Source organism: Phyllobates terribilis, unplaced genomic scaffold (assembly GCF_046119375.1).
Source record: "Phyllobates terribilis strain yellow unplaced genomic scaffold, ASM4611937v1 Scaffold_1__5_contigs__length_1240528914, whole genome shotgun sequence".
NCBI lineage: Eukaryota > Metazoa > Chordata > Amphibia > Anura > Dendrobatidae > Phyllobates > Phyllobates terribilis.
Window position 1 is genome coordinate 262,970,177 of NW_027362761.1, and position 20,570 is coordinate 262,990,746.

Genomic DNA, 20,570 nt, shown 5'->3' on the forward strand with positions numbered 1-20,570 from the left:
AAAATAAGAGCAGTGCACATGATCAACCTCTTTTCCATTCACGCGGGGCTTTAAGAGCCCCGGATCACAGGATCGATGGCAGTCCATGTGGTTGGGTCCCCAGCTGTAGGGATGTTATCCCCTATTTCAAGAATTCCAAACTTGAGAATACCCCTTTAAAGAGAATTTTTGCTGTAATTAAAAAGCAGACGATAAGAAAAGTACATGTAAAATATTTTACACAGATTTAAACTGTGTAATAATGTAAATGTGTTAAGGTAAAGGGGAGTGCTAATTTAGAAGAAACAGCCCCTCATGCTATGGGAGAGCTGCACTCAAATACATACACACAAAAGTTAGTTACATAAAGATTAACATTGCATGCACACACACATACACAATACCTGGCACACACTATGCGTCACTCTCAGATGCAGACTGCTCTCCTTCCCTGACAGGAAAAAAACAAAAATGCCATGGCATGTGAACATGATAATATGCAAGCAGATAAAACCAGCAAATCCGTCTACTACAGCAAACAAGCCAGTATTCATTTCAGCCTACTGAACTTGTGTAAAAGAGAACTGCTCCATGTAGTGTGATGGAAGTGTGACCACATCTGACTCCCTGGGGTTTTTTTAAACTAGCCTTGTCTGAGATCATAAACAGATTTTACCCATCCTACAAAGCCTGTCAAGTCACAGTCTGTGTCCATGAGCTCTGCAGAAAATTACTGCATTACTGAGACTTCAGGGTGACTTCAATGTTTCGCCAAGTCATAGGAATTATGCATGTGATCTTTAAAGTTTGCAAAACCTTTGAACAAGTTTTCTGCAAATTTTTCTTTAAAATTCTTTTTATTAGGAGATTTTTACAATATAGGGAACAAGGGGTCAGGAAAGGGATAAAGGGAAAGGAAAGGCAACCAAATAAAGGAAAAGAGAAAATGGGGTAGGGAGGAAGAGTAGAGAAGAAGAGAGAGAGAAAAAAAAAAAGGAAATGAAGAAGATCATCTTAACATAGTTGCACCACAACGTTAACATACCAAGTGCAAAAACAACATAGAATTAAGTATAGATTAAAAGAATTCTGGCAAAGAAATAAAACATCATATAAAGAGGCTTCTCTTGCTTGGAGGAAAAATTGCGTTCCAAGAGGACCATTTGGAATTATATTTAGATAGAGAGTTATTCCTTAAAGCTAAGGAGATTTCAAAGGCGTTATGGGAGAACATAATATCAATTATATTGGAAATAGAGGGAATATCCATTGATTTCCATTTTGACGCAATACAAGTTTTTATAACAGAAAAAAACATGGAAAGAAACTTGTCTAATTTTTTGAGGGAGGTCATCTGCTTCCAGAAAAAGGAAAATTTTTCAATACAATATCACTGACTTCATTGCGATTGAACACGCGACGTCGTCTTATCTTTTATTTATTTTTAAGGACAGCCATTGTTTGTGTCATAATGTGAATCTGATGCATATATGATTAAGATCTTGTGCTTATTTTTATAACTGTATAGAGAATTAGAGACAATTTCATAAAATGTGAAAAAACGTAATGTTTGAATCAATGGCGAGTTTACATGGTCTTTATACAGCCTCCGCTGGGTCTTACCTTTTTAATTGTATTCTGTTTGCTGCCTGCATTCTCATGCATTATATCCATTGCACTTTCACGTTCCTTCAACTTTAAGGATTCTATTTCCGTTTTCAGCTCATTCAGCTGTTCTTGTAAATGGCGGCTTTTTTCCATATACTCCACCCTGAGTAAAATATTATGCCCAAATTAGAGATTATCAAACCAAGAAGAAACAGTAGAATTAACCTTCTAAATTAATTGTACCACGTGTTTATCACAGTGAATATATTCGGTTTTGACAAGCATACCTGCCATGGACTGTAAAGACAAAAACCCAGTATTCTATCACTTTCAGTCACGTTATTAATATTAAGTGGGATATATATACAAATTATATATATTATACATATATTTTTTATATATATATATATATATATATATATATATATATATATATATATATACAGTACAGACCAAAAGTTTGGACACACCTTCTCATTTAAAGATTTTTCTGTATTTTCATGACTATGAAAATTGTACATTCACACTGAAGGCATCAAAACTATGAATTAACACATGTGGAATTATATACTTAACAAAAAAGTGTGAAACAACTGAAAATATGTCTTATATTCTAGGTTCTTCAAAGTAGCCACCTTTTGCTTTGATGACTGCTTTGCACACTCTTGGCATTCTCTTGATGAGCTTCAAGAGGTAGTCACCGGAAATGGTCTTCCAACAATCTTGAAGGAGTTCCCAGAGATGCTTAGCACTTGTTGGCCCTTTTGCCTTCACTCTGCGGTCCACCTCACCCCAAACCATCTCGATTGGGTTCAGGTCTGGTGACTGTGGAGGCCAGGTCATCTGGCGTAGCACCCCATCACTCTCCTTCTTGGTCAAATAGCCCTTACACAGCCTGGAGGTGTGTTTGGGGTCATTGTCCTATTGACACCCCCACACCATCACACCTCCTCCTCCATGCTTCATGGTGGGAACCAGGCATGTAGAGTCCATCCGTTCACCTTTTCTGCGTCGCACAAAGACACGGTGGTTGGAACCAAAGATCTCAAATTTGGACTCATCAGACCAAAGCACAGATTTCCACTGGTCTAATGTCCATTCATTGTGTTCTTTAGCCCAAACAAGTCTCTTCTGCTTGTTGCCTGTCCTTAGCAGTGGTTTCCTATCAGCTATTTTACCATGAAGGCCTGTTGCACAAAGTCTCCTCTTAACAGTTGTTGAAGAGATGTGTCTGCTGCTAGAACTGTGTGTGGCATTGACTTGGTCTCTAATCTGAGCTGCTGTTAACCTGCGATTTCTGAGGCTGATGACTCGGATAAACATATCCTCAGAAGCAGAGGTGACTCTTGGCCTTCCTTTCCTGGGGCCGTCCTCATGTGAGCCAGTTTCTTTGTAGCGCTTGATGGTTTTTGCAACTGCACTTGGGGACACTTTCAAAGTTTGCCCAATTTTTCGCACTGACTGACCTTCATTTCTAAAAGTAATGATGGCCACTCGTTTTTCTTTACTTAGCTGCTTTTTTCTTGCCATAATACAAATTCTAACAGTCTATTCAGTAGGACTATCAGCTGTGTATCCACCAGACTTGTGCACAACACAACTGATGGTCCCAACCCCATTTATAAGGCAAGAAATCCCACTTATTAAACCTGACAGGGCACACCTGTGAAGTGAAAACCATTTCCGGTGACTACCTCTTGAAGCTCATCAAGAGAATGTCAAGAGTGTGCAAAGCCGTCAAAGCAAAAGGTGGCTACTTTGAAGAACCTAGAATATAAAACAGATTTTCAGTAGTTTCACACTTTTTTGTTAAGTATATAATTCCACATGTGTTAATTCATAGTTTTGATGCCTTCAGTGTGAATGTACAATTTTCATAGTCATGAAAATACAGAAAAATCTTTAAATGAGAAGGTGTGTCCAAACTTTTGGTCTGTACTGTACATTATATATATATATATATTATTATATCTCAGCAGGATATTTGACCCCTAACTAAAGGCATGAGTGTAACACCCCTTTAATGCTTATAACATTCATACCTTGCTTGTAGTATTATATTTGGGCATTTTTAAGAAAATCATCCTTGAAGCTTTAATTGCAAACACAGAGGGGCCGGTAATGAACTTCAAGCTCTGCAGAGTTCTCTCCATTTTTCCCATCCGCCTCAGGTTTTTGACAGGTCACTCTTTTCTCAAAGACCTGTTTCAAAGTGTAGGTGATATCATTGCCCAAGTTTGCTTCATCAGAAAGGGAAGTGCATGCTCTTAATGATGTTGGAAGACCAATGGACCAGCTCCCGCAATGACATCAGGAACTTACAGCACATGTACTGCCCCCTTCTGATGAGACAAACCCGCGCAATGACGGCGCCTGCAGATAGTCTCGAACAGTGGAAGACAGGTCACAGAGAGAAGAGTGACCTGTCAATCAAAGACTGGAGGTTGGTGGTGGGCTGGGATCAGCTTTGACTGATCATTCTGCCAACAGCTCTCCCATACACAGGAGGACTTGTTCGTCCGGCTCATCTCTGGAAGAACATTACGATCAGCATTCGGAAATCGGACATGGCCAATCAACATCTCCCCGACAATAAATTGTCCATTGCCTGCAATAAACATTAGGCTGTCGCCCGAAGCAGTCGATATCAGTGGGTTTGGTCGACATTAGTCTAATGTGTATGAAGGGCTTTAAACTTTGCCTCAGCTGCCTGCATACCCTATTATGACAAGGGGTATGGTAGTGTTGTAATTATTCCCCACCTTCGCAGGCAATGCACGCTTTTAGGCCACGGCCCCACTATCCGTATTCGGTCAGTATTTTTTCTCAGTAGCGGGATCCAAAACCAGGAGTGGGTGATAAATGCAGAATTGGTGACTTGTTTCTATTATACCTTTTCTCTGATTGCTCCTCACCTGGTTTTGACTCCAGCTCCTGACAAAAAATACTGACCGGACACTGACCAAATACTGATAGTGGGACCGTGGCCTTAAACTGAGACACAGCTGAGCTGTGTATGTGACTCCTGCTTCATCAATTGTCTATAGGTTCTATGAGTAAAGATGACTTTGGGGCCCCATTCTCAAGATAAGGAGTGGCCTCAGCTGTAAAAGCCCCACTGATTTTATACATTTTTTTATGCATTCTGTGGATGAGCTGATAAATGTTGGTTTATGGGACAAACCCATCAAGATAAATAAAGTTTAATCTAAAAAGTTCTTAAGAAAACCCCCTATTATATTCTTATTATTACTATTATTAATGTCCACTATTGAAATAACCCATAAAATAAAGTTAGCTTATTATTTATACTGCATGTCATGGTAGAAAAAAATTGTGGTGGATTTTTTCCCCACTCTCCCTAATACAGAGACATTTATTAAAATTAGTCAATAAATTATATATAACTAAAAATGGTACCAATTAAAACAATAACCTATTCTTCACATACCTACAAGGAAAAATACTTCTTGTGGAAAAGTTATACCTCTTAAAATAGGAAGTAAAAAGTAGCTTTTTTTTAAATAAATCATGTTTTCATTGTGCAAATGTAATAAAGCAATAAGAAAAACACTTGTTACTTTTAAGGCATAGTAAACAGCAGAAAAATATTGGCAAAGTTGCTGTGCTTTTGGGGTCCTCCCAATCTATGTATGTAGTACCCCAAAATTATGTCATTAAAAAATACAACTGTCCCACAAAAAACAGGTCCTTCTACAAAAATATAAAACAAAATAAGCTATGGCTTTTGGAATGTATGAAAAAAATAAATAATTGACTTTAAGGCTTAAAATAGGCTTTAAAGTGTTAATATGTTGCCATTAATAAGCATATTCACCTAGTGGGCAGTCTATTTTTAGCCATACGTCTATCTACATACAAATTATAGTTAGCGTTTGCGCAGGTTATATTAACATGAGCCCAATCCTAAACATGTACAGTTTTGCACAGCACTGTCATGCATCGATTCATACAAATTAAAAAAGCCCCCTGAAGAAGTGGCATGAAACGCGCGTCGGGGTAGTTGGCACAGGACGGTGCTGTGAACAGGACATCTAAAAGTAGCCTAGTGCATCTATATATATGTAATTATATTTCTAAGTGTTTGTTATATCTCTCCACCGCAATGTATACTTTGGATAACTATGGAATGGATTAGGGATACTGAAACACCAGTATTAACATAGATTCAGTCCTGACAGTTTACATATGAATTTCTGCCTTGTGTCACTGCATATTGAGGCATCTTATTTTATGAATTGTTTTCTAATGCATATCAATAAAGTATTTTGATTTTACGATACAAAGTGGTCACTTGGTATATCTGACCAGTTAGCTCTAGGGATTAGGATATATACTGATATTTATTTTATTAAATTAAAAATATAGCATAAGACGATGGACAAGTGTTTAGTACTGTTGTCTTCCAGCAATAAGATCTTGGTCTGATTCTGATTAAAGGTAACATCAGCATGTAGTTTGCATAAATCCTCCTACCCATCATTAAAAATTTGAAAGGATTTCCTCTGGGCACCGTGGCATCCCTTTAAACTCTAAAAATATACTTATAACTGACTTGCATGGAAACTAGCCTTGGAGTGTGTATATCTGTGTGCATATGATAGCCAAACTAAATTGTGATCCGTGGGTACAGGCACTGACAAAAGCAATATGAAATTAAATTACATTTACAGAGACATAAATCACATTCAAGGATCTCACTAAATGCATTGTTCATTTGCTACATACAGGTAAGACAAGTCTTACTTTTCCTTTTCAATTTCCATGGACAGGCGTTTCATATCGGTGTCCTTGAAATCATAGGGCAGGCTGTCACCGAGCATGTTAAAACTTGGCACATCGACAGGGGGCACAGAGCTACTGCTAGTTCCTGCTGCTTGCTGAAAAAGTAATGGCTTACGTTTACAAAAATTGCATGTTTTAGAAAAGAACAAAAAAAGAACCAAGTACACCAGGATTGCAATTGTGAAATGGTGTTATTTTCGGTTAGCAGTGGAGTATTCCAGCATTTTATGCTTCTGGGATAGTAATTGTCCATGATTAGGGTGAAACATCTGGCATGCTTACAGATCCTGGGGAAATCCTATCTTAATACTGGTTGGCCATAAATATAAGATGGCTGTTGGATCAGCACTACCATGAGGTCCCAATAAGCATGCACACTTGACTAACAGAGACAAGCCAGTCAAACATCTATGCTTCTATCCTCACAAACCAAAAGATTGCGCATCTTCAAATCCGATGTGGGTCAGTCAGTATGCCCACATACACATTGGAGCGGATTAATCAGTCTTACACCAGAAATGTAGCATAAAACTGTTTGGAACTTAGCAAATTTTGGGCAGCTCATGCCCACTCTGGCAACTTTTTGGAAAGCAAGCTCAGCTTAACTGGAGTAGCCTGGCAGAGTTATGCCTCATAAATTCATCAAAATTTAAGCCACAAAAGTGGTCTAAATAAAGACACCTATCTGCTCCAGTACTGACTGTAGAACATTTCTAATACTGGCACATGACATCTGAAGGATGCACCAAATTCATTAAAAGACAAGTGCCACTTAATGGATTTGGCATGTCTTACTATAGTGTACCCAGGATCAAGACTGGTGTCAGTATTAAAGTACCATTCCAGTGTTTTGTTTTATTTCACCATCTGTCAGCTATAAGTAATGCATGTACAGTGTATGCATTAAAATTCTTATCGCTCATCGTTTTCTGCCATTTCCCGTGCAGCTCTGGTCCCTTTCCTGCATGATGTGACTGCAGCTCTGACTGGCTGGCCCTCACCGAGGACTGCTCATTCCTTTCTTAAAGGGGTTGTCCAGTCTAAATTGATAAGTCTGCAGTCACTCTGTGTGACTTCTGAATCCCCCCAGTGTACGCACTGTGAGCTGCAAGGACTCGCCGGTTTATGAGCCGGGAACTTCGGTCATGTATGCATACTCCTGGAGAAAACCAGTCTAGTGGGCACGGCCTCGCACCATACACTTGCACTGAGCGAGGCCGCGCCCCGTCTAGTGATCACCACCGTTCCTGGCTCAGAAACAGGCGAGACCTTGCAGCACAAATTACATGCGCTGTGGGGATTCATAAGTCTGCAGTCACAAAGAGTGACTTATTAATTTAGACTGGACAACCCCTTTAATGCAAGCCTAGGAGAGCTTTTCTCTGAGTCTCATAGACTTATATTGAACTTACATTGAGAAAGTGACTTCACACCACAGAAGACGCAGCAGTGAGCAGCTGGTCACCACTGCAGTAACATGACCCATAAGAGAAGAGTAACAGCAGAGGTAAGTATTTTAATGTACGCACTGAATATATTTTACTGCTATATAATGGATAGTTAGATAAAAAAGAAATACAAAATGCTGGAGTGACCAGTACTTTAATGGATCGGCCCTATAGTGTAAGTGGTGAGAACACACAATTAGAACTCTGTACGAGTACAGTTAATTCTATTCAATCTATAGGGTTTGGAAATTCCTGCAAAACAACAGAAGCTCAGCCTCCTTCCCAAATGACCTTATTCATGAAGGCAGCAGGAATGGGCAATAAGTATTATGGTTAAAGGCTAGACACACCATTGCAACAAAAAGAAGCAAATTTGCAACTAGCTATCATTTAAAATTATGCAACTTACAAATATGCTGAAATTATCACCAGTGCCCGCAATTTTCAGATATCCACTCTTGTCCCAGGTTCCACAGCTCCACTTCTGGCCCACACAAAATGTTGGCATGTGGCCAATCCTTTGTGCAACGTGGTCTGGCTGACTGGTCATTACAATAGCTAAGCCAGCCCCCTGATCTGTCAAAGGAAATGCATGGACAGAGAAGGGGGCTGGCTTAGCTATTTAACAAAGCAGTCAAGCAGCTCTTTACACACGCACCACTTGTCATGTATAGACAAAGGAAATGCATTCCTGTATTGATGCATTCCTGTCGGAAATGGAGCGGTCAGATCCAGGACCAGAAACCTGAAGACTGGGGCACCTGTGTTAACAGTAGTATATTGGTAAGTTGTGTGGCAGAAAGAAAATGGACAGCTATGGGCAGCATGGTGGCTCAGTGGTTAGCACTGCAGCCTTGCAGCGTTCGGATCCTGGGTTCAAATCCCACTGAGGACAACATCTGCAAGGAGTTTGCGTGTTGGCGTGGGTTTCCTCAGGGTTCTCCGGTTTCCTCCCACACTCCAAAGACATACTGATAGGGAATCTAGATTGTAAGCCAACGGGGAAAGTGATGATAATATCTGTAAAGTGCTGTGGAATTAATGGCGCTATATAAGTAAATAAAATGAATAAGTATATCTGAAGTTTTTTCTTATTTAAATTAGACAGACATTCTTATTTTTCACCCTTTGGATTTCAATATGGGACTCAACAGGATCTAGGTTCATGTTATGATGCTTCGTGCTAATATTTTTTCATATTCAGGCTCACTTTAACACTGTAGGATCAATTTAGTGCTAATGTGTGGATAGGATCTGAAGTGAAAACTTACATTCCCAGAAGTTTGCAGGAAGTTGTCTCTGCTTGGGTAGTGTACTTACTCCTCCAATGCACAGTCATTACAGGCTGTCAACATTTACACTGAATTCTGCTGAATTAATACTTTTTTTTTTTTAACTGTAAACATTAGGCTTTTTGTAAGGATGAAAAATGTGTTGAAACGTTCAAAGAAAAGCAATTATAGGATAAGAAACAAAAATGCACTCTTTCTTTGCTTTTTCCTTTTGAACTGAACCTTGAGATCTGACAGATATAATAAAGTAAGAGGATTGCAAAACATTCCTGCCAAACTGCAGACAACATCTCGTATGAAACACGTAGAATAAACATTTAAAAGGAATTCTAGCTTTTATGTGGACAGCCGAGTTCTCGGAGGTGTTCTGCTAGGGGAAAAAAAAATCCTAACCAGAACATGCACCTCTCCGTCCAGTAATGCCTCAGAGTGAATCTTCAAATAACAGCAGTAATAATTTGGAGAGTAATTTCACACAGCAGGAGATCAATAGAGTTTAAATGCACATTTGTATTGGTGTCTTATTAAAGTGAAGTGTCTATCTTACACGGTCTACCCAACCGGAGAATTTCCAGGAAATTGCTGCTTAAACTATGCACAGTCTTTCTTTTCTCCTGAAAACCCACGTATGTATCATATACTGAAGAAGTCATGTAGGAAAAATCAATACTAAAAAGCTGAAACCGGGGGTAAGGTGAGGTGGATAACATCAAAGGGGATGACTTTAGGAGTCCGTTTGATTATAATACTAGATACTAAAAACCTCCACAGACAGATCTAGAAAGCATCTTACATTGTTAAAGGTTTTCTCATAATCATGAATAGGTACATTTGTACAAACAAGGAACTTTGAAAATGACCTCTTATTAAATATCCGCAATAATTTTAATTAGTCATTGTCTGGGTTACCAGCCACTTCTGCAGTCTATCAGAGGTGGTCAGTTTCCTAGGCAAGTAGTGCGGACTTACAAGTTACTTTGCTACAGAGCTTGCAAATGCTTTAGTACCCCTGTAATTCTCTTATCAGCAGAGGCAAAGACGCCTCTGATAGCAGCATTGGAGAGTGCACAATTTTGGCCAGCAGCTCAGGTATGCCACTGCTCTGACTTTCTTCAGGAGCGCACTGCCCCTGGCAAGCAGGAAGCTGGGAAGCATAGGAGTAATGTGCTCCTGAAGATAGATAATGAAAAAAAACTTATTTGTACCAGTAATGAGGTTTCTAAAAAATGTCTGACTCACAGTTGAAAAATGTCATTATATCTCTGGTCACTAACACGCCTTACCTAATTTATTTATTTATTATCCAATAACTATCAGATTAATCACACAACGTTAAGCGACATAAACAGCATAAGTATTGTCCAGTCTATGGGAAATATGTAAGCTACAACAGAGAAACTAAGGAGACAGGACCATAACTGGACAGACATTTCAGCATAAGAAAAGTCAGTCTTAGAAGTGTCAGTCAGTGGAGTAGACTTTTAAAGCGACCCCTCGGATCACAAAAAAAAGCAAAGGCCTCAATTCATGAAGACTGGAGTTTTGTAGGAATAATATGAGTAAAAAAAATTAAGAGGCGCAATTAATGAGTTCTGAGTATCTTCTCAGTGGTGTGCACCTCACTAGAAATACTACAGAAATGTCAAGGACAGGAGTGAAATTACTGGCTTAAGAAACGCTGCCACTATTGAGGAATTTGACGGGTGGGCGTAGCCACGCCCCCTTTCTCAGCTCCACCTGGCAGATGTGCCTAAAACTGCCCTGAAAATGGCATAAGTCACACCAATTTTTTGTAACTCCGGGTGGCGCATACATTTTGCGAATTTTTTAAAGCGTTATAGGCAAGTATTTTTTTAATCGGGGGCCATAATACATAGTTAAAATACTACATACCCTCCTTTATGTTTCTGGTGCAGTTTCTCAAATTCCTAGACTCCTCTTCATTTAGCTAAGAGTACTCGAAGTGCACGGTTGTACGGCGCTCTGAGACACTCCCCCTGCTCCTAAACAGACTCATCCAAAGGAGGGGGTTTCTTGTAGACTATCAAAAAATTAGAAGCTGGCAGCCATTTACAGAAATAAAGAGGGGATTGAGTTTCGGTGGGACCATGCCAGAAGGCTTAAAAAGAAGGGCACTAGGTATTTTAACCATGCATTTTAAATGTATTATGACATTTTTACTTGTGAGCCAGAGAGTCACTTAAAGGTTTATTGTTGGCTTTTGAAAATGTTTCTAGCTACAGTATGTAAAAATATACAGACTGAATCACCAATAAGCAGGGATAATATTTGCGAAGATCTCTGAATTAGCTTGATAGAATTTCTTACTTCATAATTACTTCTACTTTATTTTAGATTCTAAGAATTAAAAAAAAAAAAAAACACTTCTGATTTCTGATAAACAGCATGAGCCATTTAGTAATCTATAAACTAATTTTTGACCGAATGCATGTAGATACGATTACAAAGGGGGATGAGCTCAGATATTAGGTATTACCGTGTAGGCAGTCTTGCTGGCAATTTCCAATAACTTTTGTTTGGCTCTGCGTTCAGAATCCCGGGTGTCTTGTAAATCTTGCTTCAGTTGTTCTGCTTCTTTAGCTCTTAGGAAAAGAATGATAAAAACAAACATTAGTACAATATACTCTTACAAAAAAACCTCTTGAAATGCTGTGTTCATAAAGCTGTTGAAAGTAGACTACTCTTAATAATCGGAAATATTTGACTAATTACTGTGTGTTAATTGACAGTACAAACAATAAAATTCATTTTTGGATCATAGGTTTATAAATGAAAGCAGAGCTTCAATGCATAAAGACCCGAATCCAAAATACTAAAGAAATGCAAATGTACAATAAAAAAAACAGAAAAACTATCATATTGCAATGAGAAAATGCTATATATTTGGCAAGATGGCAACTGGGGCAGAACGGTGGCTCAGTGGTCAGCACTGTTGCTTTGCAGCACTGGGGTCCTGGGTTTAAATCCCACCATGGACAACATCTGCAAGGAGTTTGTATGTTCTCCCCGTGTTTGTGTGGGTTTCCTCCGGGGTCTCCGGTTTCCTTCCACACTCCAAATACATACTGATAGGGAATGTAGATTGTGAGCCCCAATGGGGACAGTGAAGATAATGTATGTAAAGCGCTGCGGAATATGTTGGCGCTATATAAATAAAAATATTATTATTATTAATATTATTATTATTATTATTATTAACTGTGATGGGAATTATTAGCACAGGTAGATTTCTGTGTGTTCTGCGGGACCTAATTTATAGAGTTGTCTCTTTGGATTTAATAGTTACATAATTATTTAGGGAGACTGACCCAGGGATAAAGATTTGTCTATTATAAAATATTGCATTTATTGGGTGTATTTGCTTAAAGGAATTATTGTACTTTTCACACTAGATGTCAGTACAAAAGAAGTGCATTCAACATCCCCTCACCTGACAGTCAGCTGTAAAGATTATATGATACCAACAGTGTCACCTTGTCGCTACTGGGAGGATAAAATGGATAAGATCCATACATAGCCTGTGGGCACAGGGTTTCTTATCACAGCTTGTCAGTACATGCTATTCCCTAGTATAACCTCACAAAAATAGCTACAGTTAGCGGCATGTAAGGACAACACATGGTCGTGTTGTGTTTTTTGTTTGCAAACTCTTTTAGAGGAGCATACTATAATATGCAGTATTAAGGAGCTGGTCTCATCACAGCAAGCCCTTTTGAGGTGGAAGCAGGCTGACTTCAGAAACCAGCATCTTGACGAATGAAATAAATGGAGGCCCAAAGAGCTATGGTTAATAGAGTGAGTCTCCCTTTTCACATGCTAGGAAGTCCATATGGCCTCCAAAATGAGAATATTAATGTGTGCTACTTCATCATTCATTTTCCCTAGGTGATAAAGAAACCCAAAGTTTTTACATCACTGAAACATTTCTGCTAATACTATTGTTGGAAATGAAACACACGTGAAGGTTCAATATTTCATATTTGGTGGGAATGTGACCCTATTAGAAGCCTTTGGAAAGAAGTGAAATAGAGACTTAAAAACATTGGAGTACTAAAATCTCAACTATCCGCTGAGATAGTCATTTGGTCACTTCCATCCACAAATTATCAACCTTCTAAATCTAATCTCTTAACTCGACTCTTGGCATCAGCTAAATTACTGATCCCACTACACAGGTTACAACCAGACCATTTCTCTGTTAAAGAATGGATAAATAAAACCAACAAATATTTAGATTGGAGGAAATCTAAAGCTGAGACATTTAGGAAAATATGGTGACCTTGGACAAATTGGTATTTACTTACCAAAAAAACTCAACCCTTTATCGCCTGTGGTATATATACGCTGATTCCACTTCTTTTCTTGAAGCTCTCTGGACTTAATCTTCCCCGAACCCTCATTAATAAGTACACCAACTCCTCTACCCTCCCCTTATTTCAGGTTACAGTTTATGGTCAAGTTGATGACTCATTGTGGACTTGTGAATGGATCCCCAGATTATATTCATCCTACTCACAACTGTTCCACCCTATTACCATGTATCTAATTAAAATGTATTGCCCGTACGTTCGCATGAGTCTAACATCTATGCTATGTACCATACTTACCTGTGTTTCATGCCTAGTTATGAGGCTTCAATGTTATTTGGAAAATGAAGGATTGATGTAGATGCAGGATTAATGGGGAAAGAAGGAAAAGGAAGGGGGCTTGCTGGGTTATTTTTTTGGACAACCTAATCTTTTCAATATGTTCAGAAAAGAGGGACAAATGCTCCTCCAGTGGGTTGGTGTTAATCCATCCCTTACCATGGGCCACTGCTGGTTCTTCGTCACTCCAGGCTACAATTGGATCAGAAAAAATCCCCAATATATAAAAGTGCAAGGCAAATTATAATAAAAAGATACAGTTTATTAATACATAAAAAGACAAAATTAAATAAACACACAGTGGTATGGAAACATCACAGGTATGTAAAAAGAAAAGGGGACACCTGGTAACCTGACTTGTCATAAGCCAAGTGGGTATAAACAATGAGTGAGATCAGAAAATAAGTGAACATATATATGAGCATGTGCATAAACGTTTGCATATATTTGGAAAGTGAGGCAAAGAGTGGATAACCAGTGTCCAGTCTAAGTATGCCCTCCAATACAATATATGCATACACAATAAAGTACAGTAAATACTAATACCTGTACATAAGTAAGTACCAGTCAGGAGTAGATTCACCCAGAAGCCCACTACAGCAAACATGCATTTTGCATAGAAATGCTTCGTCCAGGTATTAATAAAATGTATCTTTTTATTACATTTTGGCTTGCACCTTTATATATTGGGGGTTTTTGTCAATACTGTATGCATTATAAGCCGGTGTGCCTATGGATTGTGGCTGTGGGTGTTTACAATTTGATTAGGCCTAAATAAAGTTTTATTTTTTTGGGGAAACCATTGGGTAGCATAATTTGGCAGAGCAAAAAAATGCAGATTAAACCTCATCTTTTGGTTTGCAAGAAGACTTACCTTCGCTCTGATTCTTCTGCCATCTTTAGTGCCAACATCTCAGTTTCCAGCACTTTTTGCTCCATAAGTCTCTTTTCTTCTTCACTACGAATGGCTGTGGCCTTGATTCTCTGCATCTCCTGCTCAGCCTCAGCAGCTTTCTGGGCCAGTAGTTTGGCTTCTTCCTCTGTAATTTGAGCCTTTTCTGCTAAAAGGTCAGCTGTTTCTTCAGATCTCATCTAGAGTTGAAAAATACATGTTTAAAGAGTTACTCTGGGGAGATAAAAAAAAAATTGTACTGTCCCTGCCCTAATTTACTATAAAGATGAGATGCCCAGTGCACCTCTATTATCTTTAGAACACTTGTAATTCCGTGTGACAGAAGCTGCTCCTCACTGCACCCCCCTCCCGTCTGGGGCAATAGGTTACACAGCAGTGTGAAGCTCCCCACGTGACCCCCCCATCCCCGCTCCCCAACTTCCAGTAGCAACAGCCAGTCTCAGGATGATGTCCCCTTCACTGCACTGCTACTAGCAGGCCTCTCCCCCTCACTTCCTGCTGGCTGTTACTCACACTGCTGTGTGACGTAACATCCCAGATGGGAGGGGTGCAGCAGTGAGGAGCAGCTGCTGTTACATTGAATTACAAGTGTTCTAAAGATAATAGAAGTGCACTGGGCATCTCATATTTATAGTTTATGAGGACACGGACAGTACAAGAATTTATTATCTCCACTTTAAATGGAAGTGTCATCAGAAGACGACCTTTTGCTTAAATCAAGCTTTTAACTTGAAGCACCACTCCAGCAGGGGTTTTTTTGTTCAGAGCTGGAGTGGTGCTTCTAATGTAAGGTCCCTGCCCCGGTCTTATACTCATCCGCCGGCGTCTTTACCGTTTTTTAAGCAATGCTCTGGTACCGCAGCGCCATCATTTGAAGATATTACATCACAAGCTCTTAATGCAAGTCTATGAGAGCCAGAACGAGGCTTTCATAGACTTGTATTGAGTTGTGACTTCTGGCTCGCTCCATGAAACCCTGGAGCGATCCGGCAGGACAAAAACTGACGGAGACTGACAGGAGCGGCGGCGATAAAGGTGAAAACAGCGGCAGCTGAGTATAAGATCTTAGATTAGAAGAACCACTCCAACGGTTAAAAAAAAACAAAAAAACACACACAGCTGGAGAGGTGTTTTAATCAAAAATTTTTTTAAAAAAAAACATCCTGAAATCCTACAGGAGGCTTAAACTTCCTATTCTATTGAGATCAGATCTCAACAGTCATCTCATTATCATAGGCAAGATTACAATAAAAGAAAGCACTTCGATATACCAGAAGTAACACAGTATACACACCATTGACAGATTGCATAGTGTTTGTTTGTATATATGTCTGTATATTGGCCACCATATGCTTGCAGCGGCTACTATAGGAGTGCCAACCTTATCAGTTTTCTTTGTGTAGGTTCCATTCACGGTTTGCACAGATACAACATACTGCTGTGTTAAGTGACCTTAAGTTACGTTCACACAATGGAATTTTCGTGCAGATTTTAAGAGCACAATTTAATAGAAAACAGTTTTAAAATTTAAAATTATTCAATGCACTCACAAGTGCATCATTGGCCATCTGTGCCTCCTCCTTCAGCTGCAGCAATCTCCTCTCCAATTCATCCCGTGTCCGCTCAGCCTCCTCCCTCAATTGCTTTTCACGCGCTAGTCTTTGGCGTTCCATCTGTAACAAAGTCATAAAAAAAACGTGAAAAACATAACACTAACTATTCTGAGTTTTGTTTCTGGATTGTCTGCGTTTCATTGTACTTTTATTTTTCAAGAAAATCTGTCAAGTGAATTCACACCCCAAACCATTTATATGTGCATGTAGCTCTTTCAAAGACTGGTCCAGCAATACCTTTACATGGCCAGTCTGTTCCTTCACTACTGAGAAATCAGCGTTTTAATTAGTATACAAATGAGGCTGTAGATCTCAAGCCTCTGTCACTCCAGCTCTATTCACCACCCAGCACTGTCTCCTCCTGCTTGACTGGAGGCTCCGTTGCCTGAAGTCACACACCATAGAGGCTTTGAATCAAGCAGGAGTAGGAGGTATGCGTGGTATACCAATGTGCACTAGCCAGACAGACACAAAAAGGATATTTCTTTGGTTTCTGCCTGGCAATAGAGTTTTACTTTAAGTATGTATGTGGGAAGCTCTTTAGGCATACATACTAAATGTACGGCAAAAAAAAAAATGGTGTGAACATAGCTTTAGATGTCCATTAATATCTAGATACAGAATGAAGAACAGTATCTAAACGGAGACATACCTTTTAAATAAAATACACAGCAGCTTATTTTGACCGTGCAATGTGTTTACAGCAAGCACAGTGCATATCTGATGACCTTACACTTGCTAAGAATAATCAAATATTAAATAGAAAGTAATTTTAGATTATAAAATCAAATTGGATTTATGACCTCCATACCCTTGAATTACTGTATCTGTCATGTATGCCCTTGATGTCCGCAGTCCATCCTTATTAGTTATCACAGGCAGACAGGTCACTTTCTCCTGAAGGACCTGCATACTCTGCAGGATCTGTGCACATCATTTTAATTTAAATGGCTAGCGGTAATTAATTATTCCAGATGAATATAAGAACAAGGTAAAGCTACAATTACAGGTGGTGGTTGTAATACTGCACAGAGCCATTGCAAAGGTCACAATTTTAAAACAGTTCTGGAAAATGTTCTTAAACTGGATCTATGGAAAATCTGATTTTCCTGCCACATCTAAAAACTAGAATTGCAGTGATTATTAGCAATTTCCACAGCTTTCTTTTTCTTTCATTTAAAATGAGTGGAGAAAATAAAACAGTGAAGATGCAATTATATAATTAGATGTTTCATTTATTTTACACATTGTATCCCCATAAAGTCACAAATGACCTTTGGGGGGCATTCCAATAGTTTTATTTTCATCTTATTTCCCATGTAAATGGGGCTGATATACAGCTGTGCTCAAAAGTTTACATACCCCGGCAGAATTTTTGCTTTCTTGGCCTTGTTTCAGAGAATATGAATCATAACAAAAAAAATTTTTTCCACTCACTGTTATTGGTTGGGTGAAGCCATTTATTGTCAAACTACTGTGTTTTCTCTTTTTAAATCTTAATGGCAACCAAAAACATCCACATGACCCTGATAAAAAGTTCACATACCCCAGTTCTTAATACCGAGTATTCCCCCTCTAACATCAATGACAGCTTGAAGTCTTTTGTGGTAGTTGTGGATGAGGCTTTCTCTGGCAGCAGAATCCCCGCTCGCACAGTTACGCAACTGCATGTTCTAGAATGTCACTGCAGAGCAGGAGCTGGATCACCCCGACATTTAAAATGTATGGGCTGTCTGGAAGCAGTTAAAATAAACATTTGTTTTCGTCTCTCCATTTTCTGAGATCCATATTTTTTTCTTCTGTGGACATAACTGTGTGAGGGCATATTTTATTGCAGGACGAGTTGACATTTTTATCATATTGGAGTACATGTGAATTTTTGATCGCCTTTTAATCTTTTCTATGTCAGTTTGGGTGAAACATTAACCCCAAAATGTTGCCATTAATTTTTATTGAATATACGGGTTAAATAGTGATCTATCAGTTCTCTGAATGCTATATAACCCGCCAAGGCCACTGATTGGCATCTGTGTACACTGCATAGGCAGAAAGCTGCCAGTGGTGTGGACGGGGTAATACAGAACTCAGGAGTCAGAGAACTGATCTGCAGCAGATTAAACAGTGTGCTTATCAAGTCTCCAGAATGCAGCCCAGTAAGTGACAAATCTCTAGAATCAAGGTCTCTACCGCTACATGACGGTGCTCTAAGACGGGATTGAAAAAACCTGCTGGCAGATATCCTTTTATTCCATATGTGATATATATCCATTTACTCGAAAAGAATTCGTGGCTCATAGAACAGTCAAGGAAGGACAGGACTGTGTTTGAATTATTGCCCATTTTCCCTAACTAACTTGGATGAAAAAAAATATACTCACAAACTTGATCTATTAGCTAGGGCTCTTTTATCTCCTAAAATAGGCAGATGATCTATCACGTCATCATGACAGCCTCTTTTCAATAAGTTGGTATAAGACAGACACGGCTTTCAAAAGCTACGACCCTATATAATAATCCATTTGAGATCTTTCACCAAATTATTCACTATGGTTAAAGGTACTCTTTAAGGGGTCATCCAGGACTGAGATATTGAGGACCTATCCTTACATTGAACAGTGGATGGTATGGAGTACAACAGCTCAACTGCCATTCACTTCAATAGATGCTAAAGTGCAGTACTTGAAAACACAGTGTATAGCTATGTGGTGTCCCAAGTTTTTACACTGTAATTTTACTGGGTTTGCATGTTCTCCCTGTGTTGGGGTGGGTTTCCTCGGGGTTCTCGAGTTTCCTCCCACACTCTAAAGACATACTGATAGGGAATTTATATTGTGAGCCCCAATGGGGACAGTGCTGATGATGTCTGTAAATTGTCTGAATTGTAAAGCGCTGCGGAATATGTTGGCGCTAGATAAATAAAAAGATTATTATTATTACTGGGTGCTGCAATAGGTATCCTAAGGATAGGTCATCTGTATGTCAGTCTTGTACAACTCATTTAATAGCCTCCTATCAAAAACACATTCAACATTTGATATGGCCTTCATTAGTGGCGTCTGCTTTCATTCCTTGTTGATGTTTTAGTAATGGAGCACTTGGTGCTTGCAATGATATCACAGGAACTAAGTTGGCAAAGAGGCTCAACAAAACGACGTTGTATGTCAATAGAAAAGTAAATTATGTATCCCATCTTATGATAGATTAAATAACTTAGGATCCACGTTAAAAACTATATGAAAGCAGCGTATAATTTGAATTACCTCCATTTTCCTAAAGAAGCTTAACCGGTATAATAAAAAAAAATATATATCTTTTAGAAATATATGGAAATGTATCAAAGTTATATGCTCAGGATTTTTTAATTAGTTGTCTGTTTCTTGTAGCCATCTATAAGCTTCTTGCACTTCTCAGCTGGAATTTTCTCCCACTCTTCCTTTGCAGTTTGTTCAAGCTCTTGAATGTTTGCAGGGTTCTTTTTTCCATTGGCAGATTTCAGCTCACCTTAAAGATTTTCAATGGGATTGACGTCAGGACTCATTGCTGGCCATTTTAAAACAGTCCATTTTTTCTTTTTCAACCATTCCTGTGTACTTTTGGATGTGTGCTTTGGGTCATTGTCTTGCTGGAGGACCCATAATCTTCGACTCAAACCAAGTTTTCTTACACTGGATAGGACATTTCGCTCGAAAATCTCTTGATAATTCTCTGATTTCATGATTCCTGTGATACGGTCAAGGCCTCCAATACCAGACGCAGCAAAGCAACACCACAGCATTATGGATCCTCCACCGTGCTTAACTGATGGCAATGTGTTCTTTTCCTTATAAGCTTTATTGCGCCGTCTGTAAACAAACTGTTGCTTTGCATTGCCAAAAAGCTCTATTTTTGTTTCTTCTGTCCACAGAACATTTTCCAAGAAGGATTGTGGATTGTCAAGGTACTATTTAGCAAACATCAGTCGTTCCTTTTTATGTCTTTTCTTCAGCAATGGTTTCGTCTTTGGCCTTTGCCCATAAAGCTCTGCTTGGCTTAGTGTGTGGCGTATGGTACTGTCATGGCTGTGTGAGAGGTGACAGACAGTTGCCCTGCAGTTGGTTGCAGGAGATCTCTGCATTTGGCATTACAGACATCTTCTTAGAAGCTGGCTGTCTCTAGGACCCAGCGGCTACCTCCCTCTAGCTAATTAGCTCCCTGGCCTGAGTGTATAAATACCTGGTGTGTCTGAGAGGGAGGTGCCGGCGATA

At 39.1% G+C, this 20,570-nt stretch overlaps 1 protein-coding gene across 4 annotated transcripts in view; it reads right to left on the reverse strand.

Annotated features, from left to right (window-relative positions):
- The window catches only part of NF2 (NF2, moesin-ezrin-radixin like (MERLIN) tumor suppressor), a 109,723-nt gene that overhangs the window by 26,802 nt on the left and 62,351 nt on the right, over positions 1–20,570 (reverse strand). For 3 of the 4 annotated variants that reach the window (XM_073671686.1, XM_073671669.1, XM_073671678.1), the window contains exons 12-16: positions 16,264–16,386; positions 14,675–14,892; positions 11,631–11,736; positions 6,355–6,488; positions 1,603–1,750 (exon numbers count right to left, since the gene is read on the reverse strand). In XM_073671686.1, coding sequence (XP_073527787.1) covers positions 1,603–1,750; positions 6,355–6,488; positions 11,631–11,736; positions 14,675–14,892; positions 16,264–16,386 — 729 coding nt within the window. Of the gene's footprint in view, positions 1–383; positions 431–1,602; positions 1,751–6,354; positions 6,489–11,630; positions 11,737–14,674; positions 14,893–16,263; positions 16,387–20,570 lie in introns of all 4 variants that reach the window. The other variant, XM_073671692.1, reaches the window with a different exon arrangement.